Consider the following 16869-nt stretch of genomic DNA (forward strand, 5'->3'; position numbering starts at 1 on the left):
TCAGGCCTGGCTCAGGAATTGGAATCTCAATGTTCTAACCCACAACGGGTCGCTTCCAACCAGACCGCACACTCGGCGATTCCATTTTGAACCCCCCAAAATGGTCGCATCTTGGCTATTGACAGGGGTTTTGCGCCACACTTGTCTAGATCTATTATTCGTCTACATACTATGACCCTTGTCCAAACCCTTGGGTACATCATCAACTTGCGAATATGCAAGGTGGAAAGCAGATGGAAAGCCCTTGCGGGCTAACAATTACAAGTATCTTCTTATATACAGTCATACATCTCTTTCGCCTCTTGAATACCTCACCTCTCGAGATACCATCTCTTTTCTCTTATTCTCAATTTGGTGGAATTTGTACATCGGTCTCTTTTACATAGTATTCCTCGTCCATTTCTCAGGTTCAGACGATTCTCTTTCGACGGATTTTCTACCTAGCTGCCCTAATTAATTGCCTACCTTTGAGAACGCCCGCGAAGCACCGGATCCTTTAGCATCTCCGACGACGGCATCCACAACGGAATCACTTTGCAGAATCACCAAAAGACGGCGCCACTAACGCTTGTTAAACGCCTCCAAGTCCCCCACAGTTCTTGTACTACCACACTATCCCCCAGCGTACCTATCTAAGCTGGTCAAGTCAACATCAGCGCCGGCAAGGTTGTCCCCCCACCCATCAATAGAGAAGTCGATTCAATCACTCCCCGACCCCGGATCACATCGTTACAATATTGTCTACTAGTTTTACCCTTCCCGGACACTTGTATACTTGCTTCTCTTACCTAATCTTGTATACTTTAATATTTCTCCTTTCATACACTTGCTCTGGAACTAGCAAGTTGCATTCGTTCCATCCTAGCCATTATTGTGTGCCTTCCCGGTTCTGTGGCTTGAGAGATCTGGATAATAGGAATCTTATAATACTTACTGGATCGTAGTCGAACGCCGCCGGCTTTACTTACCGCCCCAACCGGTCTGGAATTCCTTTGTGTCCGTCTGGTTGCCTCACTGAAGTGGTGTGACAAGTCAGCACCTAATTGAAGAGCTGTAATATCCGAATCCAATCGCAACAATATCTACTAGGTTGTCCCCTTCGGCATGCATGTCAATGGGCTTTGCCGCTGACCACCCTTCCAGGATAGCTCGTGATTTTATACACAATTGGTAGTGAAAATGGACGCTTGATGTTGATATGATCGAACCTCGAACCTCTCCCCAAAAGTTATAGAGGTAGATATGGCGTCCTTACGCGCGCGTTCGGATTCTCGGACTAGGTCGGGTGAAGAATCACGATCGAGGCGAAGAGGAGTCATGGAAACATCAAAACAGGATTTTCCACCAGCGCTAGGCCAGATCGCCCGCAGGGAGGTTGAGAATACTCGGCTTGGACTTCCTTCAACATCGCAACCCAGGGCGCAACAGAGCCGAATCCCCCAGAATGCCTCAACTCGAAAGCTTTCCGGTCAGAAAGCTCTAGCAAGGCCTCCCCTAACTCACGAAACACAGTCATGGTCGGCAACATCCGCGCGTTCCGCGGCACATGCCCCGCCGCCTTCTATACCGAGTACACGTGGACGAGGGGATCCTACTAAACCGCCTCGTACTGTTTTACGCCGGAAACAGTCAAGCATATCTCAGGGAAAGTCCAGTATGCAAAGCCAAATTCGCTCGAACTCCGGTAGGTCCGACTCATCGTCTTCGATACCAAGGTCACAGGCGTCTTTGGATACTAGCGGGAATTACTCGGATAGAAGTATCACTGCTAGTCCCGTGGAGATTCGAACAGCGCAGAGGCTCGAACTGCCGCGGACGGCGACACAGTCTCCTCAGATCTACCCTGAGTTAGACCGCTACCGGGATCTAGAATTCCCTTCTTCGAGAGATGGATTGGGTATAGATCTCCCATTCAAAATTTCAACCGAGAACCTTCCGCCGCCAACACCACTCTTCTCCGGTGGAAGCAGTCACAGCCAGCTGAGCACTTTCAGTGCCAGTCCTTCCACTAGATTCTCCGAGTCGCCTGGCCCTGGACCTTACAGCCGAGACACAACTCCGACCTCTATGACATCACAGTCTCCCGGACTCATTCTACCGCACCGTTTTCCCGTTTCTGGAGCGAGGCGAGCGAGTCCAGCCGAAACGAGGCCGCCGGTGACATGGAGAAGGGCCGGCAGTATGTCGAAGGAAGGAGATGCAATAGGTACTGATCCCCATGGTCTTGCTGCGGTCAGGGAAGCGTTAAACTCGTCTTCGTCGAACTCGACAGTGCGTGCAGAAGAGAAGGAGAAAAGGACGCGCCGAGGGGTATCGCCTGCGCCACCTAATCCACCTCCGAGAAAATCATCTCAAAAGCTAAACAAGGGTAGTGGGGAAATCCAGTCGCCGTCAAAAATTTCTCGGGTACCAGCTCAGCCTATGGCAAGGTCTCCATCCCCAGCCAAAGCGACTCAACCATCCCACCACAGATCTCAGAGCAGTGTAACATCCCCTAGGACCCGCCCAACTCCGCCCTCGCGGCCCAGCAGAGATGGGACACCGGATCTTTATTCTCAATTTGGCGGCCCAGTCCCTGTCATCCATAGCAATCTCTCTTCAACGAGTCTCACCGATAGACGCCAGAGTGGCCAATTGCAGCCTAGTTCGTTACCAAGATCAACTACCCCCTCTACGCAGGAACGTTCGATAACTTCAAAAGCTCCCGTGGCTCGAGAATCTACACCGGCACCACGACTAGGAGTTCCTCAGGCTGCCCAGCCAAGCCAAACAGAGCGGAGCAAACACACTAGGACACCTAGCCCCGCCACTTCGTCATTTAAAACGAGATTTCCTCTCTTTGGGCGGCGAACTAAGACGGCACCAGAAGTACCACAGGCAGAAAAGAAAGAAAAAACTACTCGAAAAGGTCCAGCTGCCGGGACAGGTCATGAAGGATATGGCAGGATCGGCTCAGTCAGAAGACGTAGTAGTAGCACGGCAAATCCCCCACGTGGTCTACCAGGCTCATTTGAGAGTCTTGCGAGCCTCCAATCGACAGATCCTTTCTTCCTAGAACGGATGAATCCAGTGATAATCGCGGGCGGTGAAGTGGTGGAAAATCGAAACGCAAGCACCGAATTGACGCGGGCTGAAAGCGACCAAAGTATTCCATCAATTCGTCCAGGCATTAGCTCAAGGAACAACTCAACTATATCTAATTCTTCAAGGGAAGAATTGAGACAGACCCTGTGGCCTTCGGCATTTCCTCATCGGTCGACTCAGTCTCGCCGCCCTTCAGAAAGTAGCGACTCGGAAGGAGTTTCGATGAAACCTACTATTGCATTTAGAAGGTCAATTCAGCGGCTCGGGTCCCCGAACCGGGCTCCATTGAACCTACCAAAGCCTATAGTAACTAGGGGAATGACTTCTCCCTCGGTGGGAAGCATAGAGACGACTATCTTGTCTGATGACTCCCTTCCTGATTCTCGACCAGAAAATCTTCGCGCGCAAGCTGAGTCGAAAGCAGCACCGCGGAAATTGACCAAACGAGCCAAATCCCCTCGAAAATGGAACCTTTTCAGCCGGTCTCAAAGCCAACCTTCTAAGGATCGGAAGAAGGTCGAAGCTAGTGTATCCGCAGCAACAAAACCTGTCCAGGGCAAGCCAGTAGCCTACTACACAATGATGGATTCTTCTGAACAAGATGAAGGTGAAGATCAAGATGTCTGTACTATCTTGAGGGAAGCAGAGATTCTGGTCCCATTCATGCCTAAAAATGATGACGATGAAGAATTACCCGAGAGCAATCAACCTACAGACCCAGCCCCCATTCATAGACCACAGGCCCGGGAGACTGCAGCAGGATCAACGCCACACGACGTCTGCCCAAAACCGCTGAAACCATCAGTGCCAAAAAGACAAGACGCAACCACCAATCCAGCGCCCTCGGCTAAGCCAAAATTTCGCCCGAGCCGACTCCCTCAAGTTGGTAGGATACCCAAAGTTGTTACAACTCGCCCAGAACAGACTTCCCCGAAAAGCTTCTCCCGGCCATTCTACCGAGTTAGCTTACAACTACCACCTCCCAACCTAAGTCGAGTTGACCGGGACTCAGTTGCGAAAGGTCCTAGCCCCACCAGGGCTTTATCTCCGGAGCGTACTCAAACAGAGCCACCAGTAACAACAGGCGACTTCACTGGTGCCCAAAACGAGCCGCCCGCTAAGTTATCGCCTCCTAAGCTTGACTCCCCTGACAAAGAGTTTCTTTCCTTTCCGCCCAGAAAAGACTCGGAGTGCACGACAAGTTCTGGGTCTGGCAATTCTGGATCAACAAATCCCGTATTACACCAACCGACAAATGCCCTACCTACCGAGGATGATATATGGGATGAGTATAACGACTTCTTAGGCGACGCTCCACCATCGGCAACATCTTCTCGTTGTGCCCCTTTCCATCTGGAAGCCTACGGGTCTAAACTAGCAGATCAGTCAAACATAGTACTCGAATCACCCACATTTAGCGCTCACCCAGCTAGGGAGATTCGTGATTCTATTGAAACTGGAAGAGCAGCGACATCGTCGAGTCACTTTAGCGCTGATATGACGGCTAGAATCAATCGCGCTTTCAGATTTGATACCGACCCACCAGCTACACCATTTTCGGTCTCGGAGTTTGTGTCCGGGTACGGCGACCGCAGTAGCAAGAACTCACAGTTAAATAAGGCAGTCTCTCCGACTAAACGAGATAGTTCGTCTTCAAATAAGAGCTCCAAGACTACGAGGGGCTCGGTCAGCAGCGAGGAAACGCCACTTTCTCAGGTCAACCTTAGAGTGGGTTCAATGACGGTTAGCAAATGGCTCTCGTTCGGCCATGTGTTGTTCAGCCCAGTTCGCGAGGATCTCATCAATGATGTTGGCTCACTCAAGCGACACTCGATTCTTGTCATCGACGGTCTTGGCAACGATGACTGGTCCTTTTACGCAGCGGAGACGTATCCTGCTGCAACTTTCTTCAACTTATCTCCGCGTGCACCATTAACTCCCGAGCAACAATCGACTCCCTCATTCCCTTTGTCGCCGCCTAACCACCATCAAATCCAATTTTTATCGCACAAGGATAAATTTCCTTTTGGATCTGACAGCTTCACGGCAGTTGTATTCCGATTCCCAGCTGTAGCCCCAGAATCCCACTACCGCAATATCATCTCAGAGGCACTCCGGGTTCTGAAACCTGGTGGATATATCGAACTTTCTATTCTGGATGTGGACTTGAATAATGTGGGCCATCGAACTCGACGTGCTGTACGTCAGCTGAAGGAGCGAATAAGTGCACGCAATCCGGATTACAACCTTAGTAGCACGGCGGACCTCATTCTTCGCCTTCTTGGTCGGAAAGGATTTGTTGATGTTAAAACATGCCGTGTTGGGGTGCCTGTGGCGAGCGCGATCACCAACGCTTCTAGTGCTAAGGGCAAGGGTAAGGCCAAGAAGGACGAGCGAAGTCTTGCGGAGATGATGAACGATAAGACTGAGGTCGGCGACGAAAACATCACGAAGATGGTGTCGAAAGTTGGGCGATGGTGGTATAATCGATGCTATGAGACATTGCCTGGAATGGGTCCTAGCATCTGGAGCGATAAGGCGTTGCTGGCCGAATGTGAGCAACAGGGAACGAGCCTTAAGCTTATGGTATGCCATGCGAGGATGCCAGAGGCGAGAGGAAGAGTCGCAAGTATATGATATATTTTGTGGAAATAACGGACTGGACGCCATCCGATTCTATTCACGACCGCTTCGACAATTTGGATTCGAAACCCCAACCTTCATTTCTCTATGGATGGATTCCACTTTTATTCACTGGACTGACTACCCCGAATTCAATCAATGTGTACAGCACGCATACATCACTGGACTTCATCTCAGCATTGCGACACAGGAAAAACGAAAATAAAACATTATCGCAAGAAATCATTTCAGAAGATTTAAAGAAGGCGCGAGCCTAACATGAAAAATCTAGTTTCCTATCTACTAGACACGGGCAGGGACCAAACGACTCAATGTCAATGCATATACACAGGAGACCGGGAAAACAGTACGGCTCCGACATTTCACTCTCTGTACCCTCGATCGGGATTACAACAAATATTTCACTTCCGAATCTATCGACAAGTTATTTGCATCTTATTTTACTCACGCTGGCTAGATTTACCTAGCTGAGGCAAAATTAATATTTTATTACTCATTGTCGCGGGACCGGCCTCTGGGGATACTTCTAGTGCTCTCAATTGAGAGTACTTAGAAGCTGGATTTAATAGTATGTTTATTTTGGAAAGGGAGGCTTGGTCTTTACTTGGATGTCCCGCGGCAATGGCTGGCTATTGCAATTTTTGAGATCGCTCTAGTCAGCCAATATTTTGAAGGATAGGTGAGCGGAGGGCTCTGGAAGCGAGAATATTATGGGGAAGTGGGGGATGGACTAAAGTGACGTGACGGATGACAATGAAGATGCGACGAAGTCATGATATACATATACCTATCCTTTAATGGTTTTGGTTGGAAGAAGTAAGCGTTGGAGTCTTTTTTGGATGCAGAAATTTGTCACGACATGAGGACGTATAGATTAGCGGGCGCGGCGCGGCGAGTCTTGAGATACCCCATTCTTTTCTGATATATAGCGAAAGCATTGTTCAAAGTTAAATATTATCTTTTCAGAAATTGTGAAATATGTGAATTAACAAAATGCGACCGTAGAGTTTGTCCTAGGCCTCACGTTACACCAAGGTGTCTCGCGCTTGACCCTAGATTCCAAGTCACGATGAAAATAGATGAGTGGGTATCAGGAGATACTATCTCCATTGGCTTAATGCTATGTATAGTGCCTATTGCCATCACATATATACATCCATAATCCTCCCAAATTCCCCGAGTCTTAAGCTCGCCATATCCTAAACGCCTTGTAGAGATCTTACAACCCCCAGGACCGAGACTGCGGCTCCCGGGTTTGGGTATAGATGCCATAAATACTCTCGCGAAATACAGAGGTCCTGTTCCGTCCCTTTTATATGTACCTAGGTAGAACCTCGTCTTCTCACTAGCGTCATTGTGTCATACTAACGATCCCAGAAGCACCTGGCCCTGGGACCGTTTTCTGACTGACTACGCTTTCCCTCTATTTTTCTAACTTAACATGCGCTCCTTCGCTTAAACATCACCTCGGCGGTCATACTCGGACTCTTAGTCATCATAAACATATTCGGCGCAGGTCTCCCCTCGCCATCCTTAAGTTTGATATCGTAGTTTAATAGCAAATACGCGAGTATCATCTTGATCTCGCATCCGGCGAAGAACCGCCCCGGGCACGCGTGTTTGCCTAGTCCGAAGTTCATCGATGCGTCGCTGATACTGGTGAATTGGTATCGTCCGTTGGCTGTGGATTGTTCTTCAGGCGTGGGGGTTGTTGATTGAGGTTTTGATTGTTGTGGGGATTGGGAGTCGGAGGAGGGCGTGCGGGAGTGGGTGTGGGATTGCGATTGTTGGCGCAGCTTGTAGAAGCGTAGACCGTCGAAGACGTTTGGGTCGGGATAGTACCGTGAGTCGACTGCGACACCGGCCATTGGGGCGAGGAGGTTGGTTCCGGCGGGGAGGTGGGTGCCGTCGGTGAGGTCGATTGGTTTCATTACTTTGCGGATGAAGGATGCTGAACGGCATAAGCAATTTGGTCCGGGAGTTGGTTAATTGTTTGAAATACTCACTAACGTTGCCGGAAAGACGTTGCGACTCCTTAATGAAGGAGTCCATCTTTTTTAACCGGCCCATACTATCTTTCCTCTCCCAAGCCTCTTCATCCCCTAGTACTTCAAGCGCCTCTTCGCGGAGTATTTCTTGCATATCCTGGTGCACGGCTAAGTCGTATATGCAATCCGTCGTCAGGTTACTCGTAGTATGTATCGATGCCGCACTCAGCAGCAACTGTAATTTTCCCTGGATATAATAATCCCCCTTCTGGTGCTCTGGCAGCGCATCATGCAACCACTGGGCGAAATCATCCGGCTTCTCATAACCAGGCGTCTCGGCATCACGGAGACGGGCCTCGATAACAGGGGCTAACATATCGCGGGCGCGAGCCAGATCTCGGTCTATAGCACGCAACTCAGAGACTAGGTATTGTGCGAAGGGTCGCATCCATGGCGGGAAGAATTGCAGCTTGATCACAGCGATGAAAGCCGTTATCGCGAAGTTGATGCTCACGTCCATCCACTCTTCAACTCGGTTTAGCGTGGGTCCGACGAAAACACGGCCGCTTAAACGTGCGATGGTTCGAATCATGAAAGGTTGGATTTTGAAGGGCGTCCATTCTGTGATATCGATCAGTTGGCTGGTTGCTATGAATAGTTTCAGTCGTATTTTGTACCTTGACACTCAGGGAACTCAGTTGCGACAATGTGTTCGAGTTCCTCTTTAAGTTGTGGTGTCATTCGCGCCAATTGCCCTGTCATCTTGCATTTGAGGAGTAAAGATAAGGTGTCGGTATGTTCTCCTGCGCAGAGCTTGGTGTATTCGCTCAGCATAGCCTGTTCGGAATCTTTAGCATATTGATTTTGGTGAATGGGTCCTCCTTATAACGAACCTCCCTCACAGCTGTCCTTGCGCTCAAGGTATCCTCTGGAAGGCCCTTAAGCTCACCAACCATTGACGCCGGGATGATGGTTCTCACACCCTCCGTCGTCTTAATCTGATATACCATATCACGGAACTAAAGTATGGTCAGTATAGGTACCTAACGATAGGTGGTTTAGGGCTCGTCAGCATGTGCACACCTTCGAATAGCTATCCTTCACTAGCGCATCAGCGCTGAACATCCATTTTAATCGAGAGGCTTTATAGAAGGGTGCTGAGACGCCACATTTTTGTTTAGCGGGCTGAAACAGCCATATACACAACAATACAGCGCTTATAGCTATGTAATAGCTTAGGCGGGTACCGCCTAGAACTTGACTCGGTAATACATCCGCAACTGTTGTGAAGTTGGTCCGAGGGCTGGCATCCTCTATCATAGAAGGCATCTTGAGGTAACAAGGGAAAGAAAGGAGTTGGGATGCGTTAAGAGAAAGGAATGGGGATTATGTTTCGACAACTTTTGCGATGCCTAGCGTTTCTCATGGATGTCGTCGTTTCTATCCAACAGTCGGTGGTGATATTAAAATGAACTGGAGTAAAGCCGTTAAAGTCGACGGCACAACTAACCGATATTATAAACCACGATCCACGCAGAGAATAGAATTAAATTGGTTTCGTGACCTTCGACTACCCGTTTATTTGAACCATATAGCTTCGTCTATGGCCGTCTCGTTGGTAAACGTCGTACAAGTCACCGTCATGTGGGGGTTTGCGAATTCTTCCCACTATTGACGGCAAGCAACAGTTCCGGCTCCTAGAGTGGAATGACGAATAACAAGGGCAATCAAGAGCCGCGATAAGCAAGAAGGGGAAAAGAGAAAGAAAGAGACGAAAGAAACGTTGGCTCAACCAACTACTTGGATTAAAACAATTTACATGAATAAGTTCTTCATGATGAAGAATGAGCAAAGTAGAGATACTTGCGAAAGACAAAACATAGGAAACACTCGCGACCGAAGTCGCGTCGAATACCTAATCCCAGTCCATTTTGACGAACTCAGCCAATTCGGCTCATATCTGATGCTTGATATCGATCGCTTTTGCTAGGAGATTATGGGCTCGTGAGACTCAAGGGGGCCTGACCTTGTTGCTGCTTTAGGTTTCTGGACTGGGACCCTGAAACGAGGGTTACTGAATGGAAAAGGACCAAGAATGAGGGAGAAGACACCCCCGGGAGTTGCCATTCCCGAACCCTAGTCGGACTTCTAGTTTCGCGGCTGACGGCACACAACGCCTCACCTTTCCGGTTTCGGTAGGGCTTACAGAGCACTGACACGTACCCCAGCATATATAGCAGGTGTCTACCTAGATGGGTATGTAAGACTGTTGAGCGGGTTGATAATAAGCTATTTCATGATTTTATCGCCGTTAGATGTGGATGTTTATGGGAACAACCCGATATTTAATTTGCATTGTAGTGATTGAATCAGTCTACTGCTTCGCAAGCATTTCGGTTGTCCTAAAACAGAGCTTGGGGGCAAAGCTCCCTGAAGCCCTTGGCACTTGGCACTGTCTCAGCGAGGAGATCCCCCGACAAAATAACGAGTCTGATCTCCGTGGGTAAAACCCGCTCGTTCTGATTATCCTACAGCCCATGTTTTTTCCTGGGTTATGTCCGTGCAGCCTGAGCCGCCAGTAGATCTATGATCCGACAAACAATTCTGGTTATTTAAGCGACGCAATGAACATGGGATAGGGACGCAAATGGGTTATAATGCTAGCATGATTGGTCTACAAGGCAACTTCAGCCGTACAAGCTCATAGTGCCGAGACGGCCCCATAGCTTCGACCTACCTTCTCAAAAGCTTCCATAAGTCTTACCTCGATCCTCAATCCTCCATCCACTTTTTCAACGCCGCCACTCCACTTTATCTGGATGGCGTCCACAGCTGCCTTTTGCGAAATGGCACAGAGAATCGATCTCGTTATGTGATAGGGTTAAAAGCGATTTCGTTCCGAGGGTCCTGAGCCATGTTTGCGGGCCGTTTCCCAACAAACTCCAGATTGATCAACTTTGGAAGTGGTGAGAAGCGGTGAACATACCGAAAGATGGCGTCGGTCCGTCACCAATATCCCGCTTATGATGAACGTTGCCGCCTATCGAACCAAGTTCTCGGCACTCATGGTATCGTATGTGCCTCATTCGGCCAGGGGCGTCCGTAAGGCTCTGAGCGAAGCTTAACGATATGAACGAGACAGTACATGAGAGCGACGTATGGCCACATAGAATACAGCATGAAGCGTCACTCAGTGAAGCTACTTTGTTCCTTCATTCTTCCCTACCGCGGCGTCTTGTTTAAGCAGGAACAGCAAAATATGCTAGGGCAAAAATGGAGGCTGTCGCAGTGGTTGGACTTGCGTCGAACATACTACAGTTTGTTGAATTCACTGCTAAATTGATACGTATCTCCAACGAACTTCGCAATCACAGAACCTGGTCAACAAGCAGAGACCATGAGATTGTCACAAAACACCTCAAATTGCTCACTCAAAACATTAGTGAATCGGCCAAAGTGATATCTCAAACCTCTGCAATGGCCCTACCAGAAGAAAAGGCATGTAACATTGATAGGCATCCATTTTGTGCTCCTTAATATTAACAATAGGCAACCAAAAAGGCACTCCGATTAGTAGCCGACAGATGTTGTGAGCTAGCCAAGACTCTTCTCAGTCGCCTTAGCAAGTGTGGTATCCAACCGGGACAGAATGGCGGTCGGCTCCAACGCGCAAAAGCGATTCTGAACGGCATCTGGAATAAGCAGGAAATAGAAGAAATTGCCCACAGACTACAATTCTTCAGGAGTGAACTCGAATTACATTATACGACCCAAATCAGGAAGACACAACTGGACCAACAGATTCGACAGTCCACAAAGGAAGACCTCCAACTAGTGCTGGACAGGCTTGATGCTCTCGAGTCCTTAATCAGTGAGACAGTGACTAGTCGCCATTCTGAAATCTTGAAATCGATTGCTGCGGCGCGAATTGAGAATGCTCGATTCGAATCTCGAGCAATACAGCAATCTGCCGCAAGTCATTCAATAATTACTAGCAGGTTGGATGAGCTCGAGTGCTCGATAGCCGCAACAAATATGAATGTACAAAATATATGCGCTCGTCAATCAGAAGTCTTGGAGTCTCTTGCGCATGTTAAAGTAGAAAATAGGGAATTCTTAGCTAGAATAACCCAGCAAGTTCCCCCAACCAACCACTTCGGTGCCTCTTTTCAGCATGCATTGAAGCCTCTATTAGAGGAATACATGGGGAAGTTTCTCGCGGGGGTTAAGAAGGAATATCGAGGGACGGCTCGGTCCGAGATGGACGCCCTCCTAGAAAATACCCTTCCTGCTTTGGGTAATATACAATACCGAACCCAACCAGACCCCGGAAATGTAGCGGATGAAATTGGACTCGAAGTAGACCAGTATAATCAGACGCCAAACGACCCCTCATCCGCGGATGAAATTGCGAGCTTTGCTTCTACCGATAGACGTGCTACGTCACAACTCAACAAGAGCGAGCTCGCGAATATTTATCATTATTGTTGGGGCAAGAAGACTAGCCTAGGGATATTTTCCCTCTCAATCCGAGATAAAGTTCATTTGGACGAATCCAAGCACCCGACGCGATTATACGAGCTTACAGTGCACTTCATCCCATCGCCGCGCTGGTTTTCCACCGGCTACTCGATGACATACCATAAAAGCACCGACGCGAGAGGAAAACCGGAATTCGGCCTCAGACTGAAGACATATCGTCTCCTTGGTGAAGGCCATCCAGTCCTAGAAGCTATTGAAACCAACGACATTTTGAGCCTTCAAAGCATGCTCTCACAAAAGCTCGTTTCGCCCTCGGATCAAACCCCGTCGGGTGAATCACTGTTCCATGTGAGTTACCGGTTTTCATGATACAGGAGATACGAGCTTAAGCTAAAGGAAAGTCAGCTTGCTATATTGTATGGCCATTTGGATGCTTGCAAAGCGCTAGTGCAGAGTGGTGCAGATATCAACGCGCTCGATATGTAATATGCCCCGATCAGTTACCCCTATACCATCAAAATGCACTAACCAGCAAGTTTCTAGATTTGGCTTCGGTTCTATAGACATTGCCGTTTGCGCACCGTACCTCTACGACCATCGAGAACGCCTCGACATATTCCGCTATCTCCTAAGTTTACCCGGCATCGAGGTCGAGAGTCTGTGGTCAAACGAATTCTTAATTCGAATGGTGTCGTCCGCGATAGCCGACGGGCATCTCGAGATCGAGCCCGAGTGTATCGATGAGTTTCTACAAGACTGGGCATCTGCATGCCGTTCGGTGGATTTTGATTTCAATATTCCCGGTGAAGCTACTTTTTCAACCTCTATTCTAGAGAAATTCTCACGGCCCGATCCTCTTCCACAGGAGGGTAATAAAAGGCACTTTTATCTTACGACAGCGTTCGATTCGATCGTACGGAATCGAATTGGGGTCGACAAGATCGTAAGTGTGTATGCTGCACAAGCCGCATCTTGGATAAGATTCAGGCTCGATAGAGCTTATAATGATTCACTCGTAACTAGTGAGGCTTCATCTGCACGGGCCGTCTTTTATCGAGGCTATTACGTGGAGCCCACTGTAGCAAGCAGTGTAATCTTCTTAGAGAATGTCATATCAAAAGGAATTCTCGAGCGTCCGGATTGTATCTTTGATAGGGATGATGGCATAACGATATCCGATTGGTTTTATTTTTCTAATTGGCGAAGTATATGGGAAGGGATACTAGAAGACCATGGATTTGATCTAGATTGGGTATATGAAGAAGACGATAGACGAAAACGTATGAGTACAGGCGAATCCTCAGCCCATCAAATTGGCACTGAAGTAGATGCCTTCAGGGGAATAGAGATAAGGCAGCGAAGGGGTTATGATAGGCTCGACGAGTAAAATAGCTATAATAATGGGAAGAATGACTCATAGATAAGGTAGACAGGTCGTGTTCAACATATCATAGATTTAGCCATTCGCTCAGAAATAATCAAATTCAACTTGAAATTCAGACTCAGCGCTTCTCACTGGAAAACGCTATTAAACCACCAATAAATTCACCACGTAACCCAATCCCTGAGAACGCACAGGTAATTATACAAGGCCCGGCCGCCTGGCCTATATCAGTAGTAGTAGTAAAAGTATTTCCTTCTCAAGACGCCTCGTAGCCGCTGAGCTTTCAATCAGCACACTCCTTTTTTGTGATCAGCATTACCTTCCCTTCCTTAGCCCTTAATCCTGTATCTATTATGCATATCCCAATCCAAACACCAGTACTGGCCCAAAGTAGAGAAGACCACCCAATCCAAGCATTTTATCACCTATCCCTAATCAATCTACGCCGTAGCCACACCAACAGTCCTAGCCGCGACCTTAGCAGCAGCCGCGTCCTCAGTAGCATGTGGTTCAATCACACCCGCCATATCGGGCTCCTGAGCCTCAGTCTCAGCCTGCGTAGTCTCATCACCATCGCTCACCGCAACCGTTTCCCGGGCCGCGTCTTCGTCATCTGCGACTTCGCCCATACCAACAATATCGATCCAATTCCACGCTTCGACCGTAGTATGTCCACTACGATCCAAAATCGCGCGATCATCATAGATGCCGTCTTCGGGGCCTCTATCCACGACCAACTTCGCATCCTCACTACCACTCTCACTCTCACTAACAACCGCCATCGTACTCTCATTCCCGGTTCCCTCCGACTCCCTCACCCCCTCACCCGCACCAGCATTCTCCCCAACCGCCCTAACACCACCAAATTTCTTCCCCTCAAATGCCCCATCAATCAAATCCCCACTCCAAGTCCGCGCAACCTGTACCCCATTCCCCCTCAACATCTGCAAAAGCGCCCTCCGATTCAACCTAAGCGCCCGCTCCGGCTCCTCCGACCCAAAAACCCTCCTGGTCAACCAAGGAAACAGAACCCCGAAATCAGATTGACTAAGATGCGCCGAGCGCTCCACGAAAAAGAAATGCGGCTCCGGGAGTTTAACGCCGGAGGCGTAAAACGCTGTTGCTTGGACTGTTTTCGCGGAGGGGTCTGGGGAGAGGGCGCGGGCTGTTTCGTGGAGGTGCGCTTTCCATTTGAAGAAATCGGAACTTTCGATTGCGAGGAGGGCGGTGCCGCCTGGGGATGAGGGGTCGTCGGCGTATACGGGGAGTGGGAGGTCCCAGAGGGGTTTGGTGGTTTTGGCGAGGAGGGGGACACACCACATATCGAGTAAGATGGTTACGTTTTGGGGCGTGATTTGCCGGTATATTGATGAGTCCCGTGAGGGTACGTAGAGTGGTTCCGACATTGATTCTAGTTCGGGACGGCCGGCGTAGAATACGGATTTGAGGAATTGGACGGTTGTCGCGGAACCGAAGCTGTGGCCCATGAAGATTATGCTGCCCGGGTCGTGCACGTGTAATTGGCCCACAAACGGCGCAAGAGAAGGCGTGCTTTTGTTTAGGTTGGTCATTTTAATGCCCTTGTCCACGTTTAGTACAGCCTCGTGTATCAATCCCATCTCCCACAACCGAATCCGTAGCTGGTCATTACGCAGGGCGTACACCTCATCGGTCGGGTCGTGAGCGATTCGATGGTAGGGCACTACGCGCCGCGTGTTGCGCATGAAGAATCGATGCTGTTGGTCCGGGATTCGGATGAACGAGGCTACGGCGCTGCCGTCTCGGTGCTCGGGACAGATCACGACTACGCCGTGAGAAGCTAGAGAACCGACGATTTGAGAATATGCGTTTCGACTACCGCCTAGCCCGTGTGAGAATATGGCTGTGGGCCATCGTCCGTTCGGTGTATTGGGTTCGAGGACTGGGGCGTTCTTGATCACGGGTATGGATGTGTAATGGAGGTGCCTAGGGAGGAAGCTATATTCATATACGAATTAGAATCTTTATTCCCATTAGAAGTATAGCATTGGTAGGTAGTTGACTTACGATACAGCTTGTGCCAGCATCTGGCCGACACCAAGAAACTGTATGTAGGCAGATAGATGTTCGCGCTGGGGAGCTGGCAGCCATGTTATGCGCTTGCCTTGGGCTTCCGGTTGCGCCGGGTAGAATATTCGGAATTGGACCGTCTCGATACCGGCTGCGTTGTCCGGTGCAGGAGCCGGGGAATCAAGCTCCGTGACAGGTATTTCAACATCGACGGTACCGACTTTGTAAGGCCCTGTGTAGTCTGCGAAGCCTGGTATCGGATTCAGTCGCGACAGGAGCGAGCTCCATTTGTCGGAGCGAGAGGGATTCGCCGGCTGCGCCATTGGTTATGTGATCGTTGCCAGCGAATTTATGTTCTCTTCGTCGGTGTGTATGTATGTATAAGTGTGTTCGGGTATAATTCGTAGTTTAATATCAGTTATGATAGTTATGTAAATCGAGATCGAGATTTGGATCGTGTGATTCTCGTGGGCTTGAACGGTGCAATATTGGGAAAGAGTGTCTTAGAACCGTTGGGTTCTACACCCTATAATAAGAAGGAAAAGTAATTAGTTCCCCCTAAATTCGTGCGTCGAGACTGAAAGATAACAGGATAGACTCGAGACTTCGCCGGCGCTAAAGGAGTAGCAGAACCAAAGAAAAAAATAAAGTTATTAGTTCGTCTACCGGTAACACAGCCTCGCCGCTATGCCCCCAAAGTTAATGTAGAATGTAGAGTTAAATGTATACAAACGAAAAAGAGTATTCTTTTTATATAATGAATAATGGTAGTTTCACAAAATGAATATTAAATTGGAGTGTTTGCTTGAATTGACAAAATACAGGTGAGAATATAATACGATCGAATTGTAAGTACGAATAAAAAAATACAATGCTAGAAATTTGAGAATGGAAGATGTCAACTATTGTATGTACTTGTAGATATGTACATGTTGCAAGTACGTGTAGATGTATTGGGCTAAGAATAAAAATAATGGCCTGATGGTGCTAAATGAAAAGTCAGAATATAATACAAAGGATGAAATGCCCCCCCTTGTCAACGACAATTACGGTCGAAATACGCCAAAACGAACCAATTGCAGTTTACAATTCCTTGGCCTTTCTACTTCAGCTGCCAGGTATATTTTAGTAGGACTAACACGTCATCATTTTGTACATTCTACCAAGTTCAAATTCAATTTTCAGCTGCCAATCCGGGCTTCAAACGCTTCCGACTTCCGACTTTTTAATGTGGGGGTA

General features: G+C 48.6%; 5 protein-coding genes across 5 annotated transcripts; 3 read left to right on the forward strand and 2 right to left on the reverse strand.

The window, feature by feature from the left end:
- The first annotated feature begins 693 nt into the window (after nt 1-693).
- Nucleotides 694-5853, forward strand: F4822DRAFT_184263 (uncharacterized protein). Its single transcript, XM_051453447.1, has 2 exons — nt 694-1089; nt 1149-5853. The coding sequence occupies exon 2, from the start codon at nt 1243-1245 to the stop codon at nt 5719-5721; it is 4479 nt and encodes a 1492-aa protein (XP_051317153.1). The 5' UTR covers nt 694-1089; nt 1149-1242; the 3' UTR covers nt 5722-5853.
- A 1228-nt stretch (nt 5854-7081) lies between these two features.
- Nucleotides 7082-9376, reverse strand: F4822DRAFT_184298 (ent-kaurene oxidase). The gene is made up of 5 exons (XM_051453451.1): nt 8799-9376; nt 8609-8734; nt 8393-8552; nt 7734-8336; nt 7082-7678 (listed from the first exon to the last, which is right to left on the reverse strand). Exons 1-5 carry the CDS (start codon nt 9042-9044, stop codon nt 7164-7166), a joined length of 1650 nt encoding a protein of 549 aa, XP_051317154.1. The 5' UTR covers nt 9045-9376; the 3' UTR covers nt 7082-7163.
- Nucleotides 9377-10467: 1091 nt separating this feature from the next.
- F4822DRAFT_184402 (uncharacterized protein) lies at nt 10468-12755 on the forward strand. Its single transcript, XM_051453452.1, has 3 exons — nt 10468-11213; nt 11277-12679; nt 12741-12755. The coding sequence occupies exons 1-2, from the start codon at nt 10989-10991 to the stop codon at nt 12564-12566; spliced, it is 1515 nt and encodes a 504-aa protein (XP_051317155.1). The 5' UTR covers nt 10468-10988; the 3' UTR covers nt 12567-12679; nt 12741-12755.
- On the forward strand, nt 12398-13802 carry F4822DRAFT_184294 (uncharacterized protein). The gene has a single exon (XM_051453450.1). The coding sequence runs from the start codon at nt 12685-12687 to the stop codon at nt 13582-13584; it is 900 nt and encodes a 299-aa protein (XP_051317156.1). The 5' UTR covers nt 12398-12684; the 3' UTR covers nt 13585-13802.
- Nucleotides 13803-16265, reverse strand: F4822DRAFT_184293 (phospholipase A2). The gene is made up of 2 exons (XM_051453449.1): nt 15628-16265; nt 13803-15558 (listed from the first exon to the last, which is right to left on the reverse strand). The coding sequence occupies exons 1-2, from the start codon at nt 15951-15953 to the stop codon at nt 14022-14024; spliced, it is 1863 nt and encodes a 620-aa protein (XP_051317157.1). The 5' UTR covers nt 15954-16265; the 3' UTR covers nt 13803-14021.
- Nucleotides 16266-16869: the final 604 nt, after the last annotated feature.

This window comes from Hypoxylon trugodes (assembly GCF_022578975.1).
Source record: "Hypoxylon trugodes strain CBS 135444 unplaced genomic scaffold F4822scaffold_3, whole genome shotgun sequence".
In the NCBI taxonomy this organism is placed as follows: Eukaryota; Fungi; Ascomycota; class Sordariomycetes; order Xylariales; family Hypoxylaceae; genus Hypoxylon; species Hypoxylon trugodes.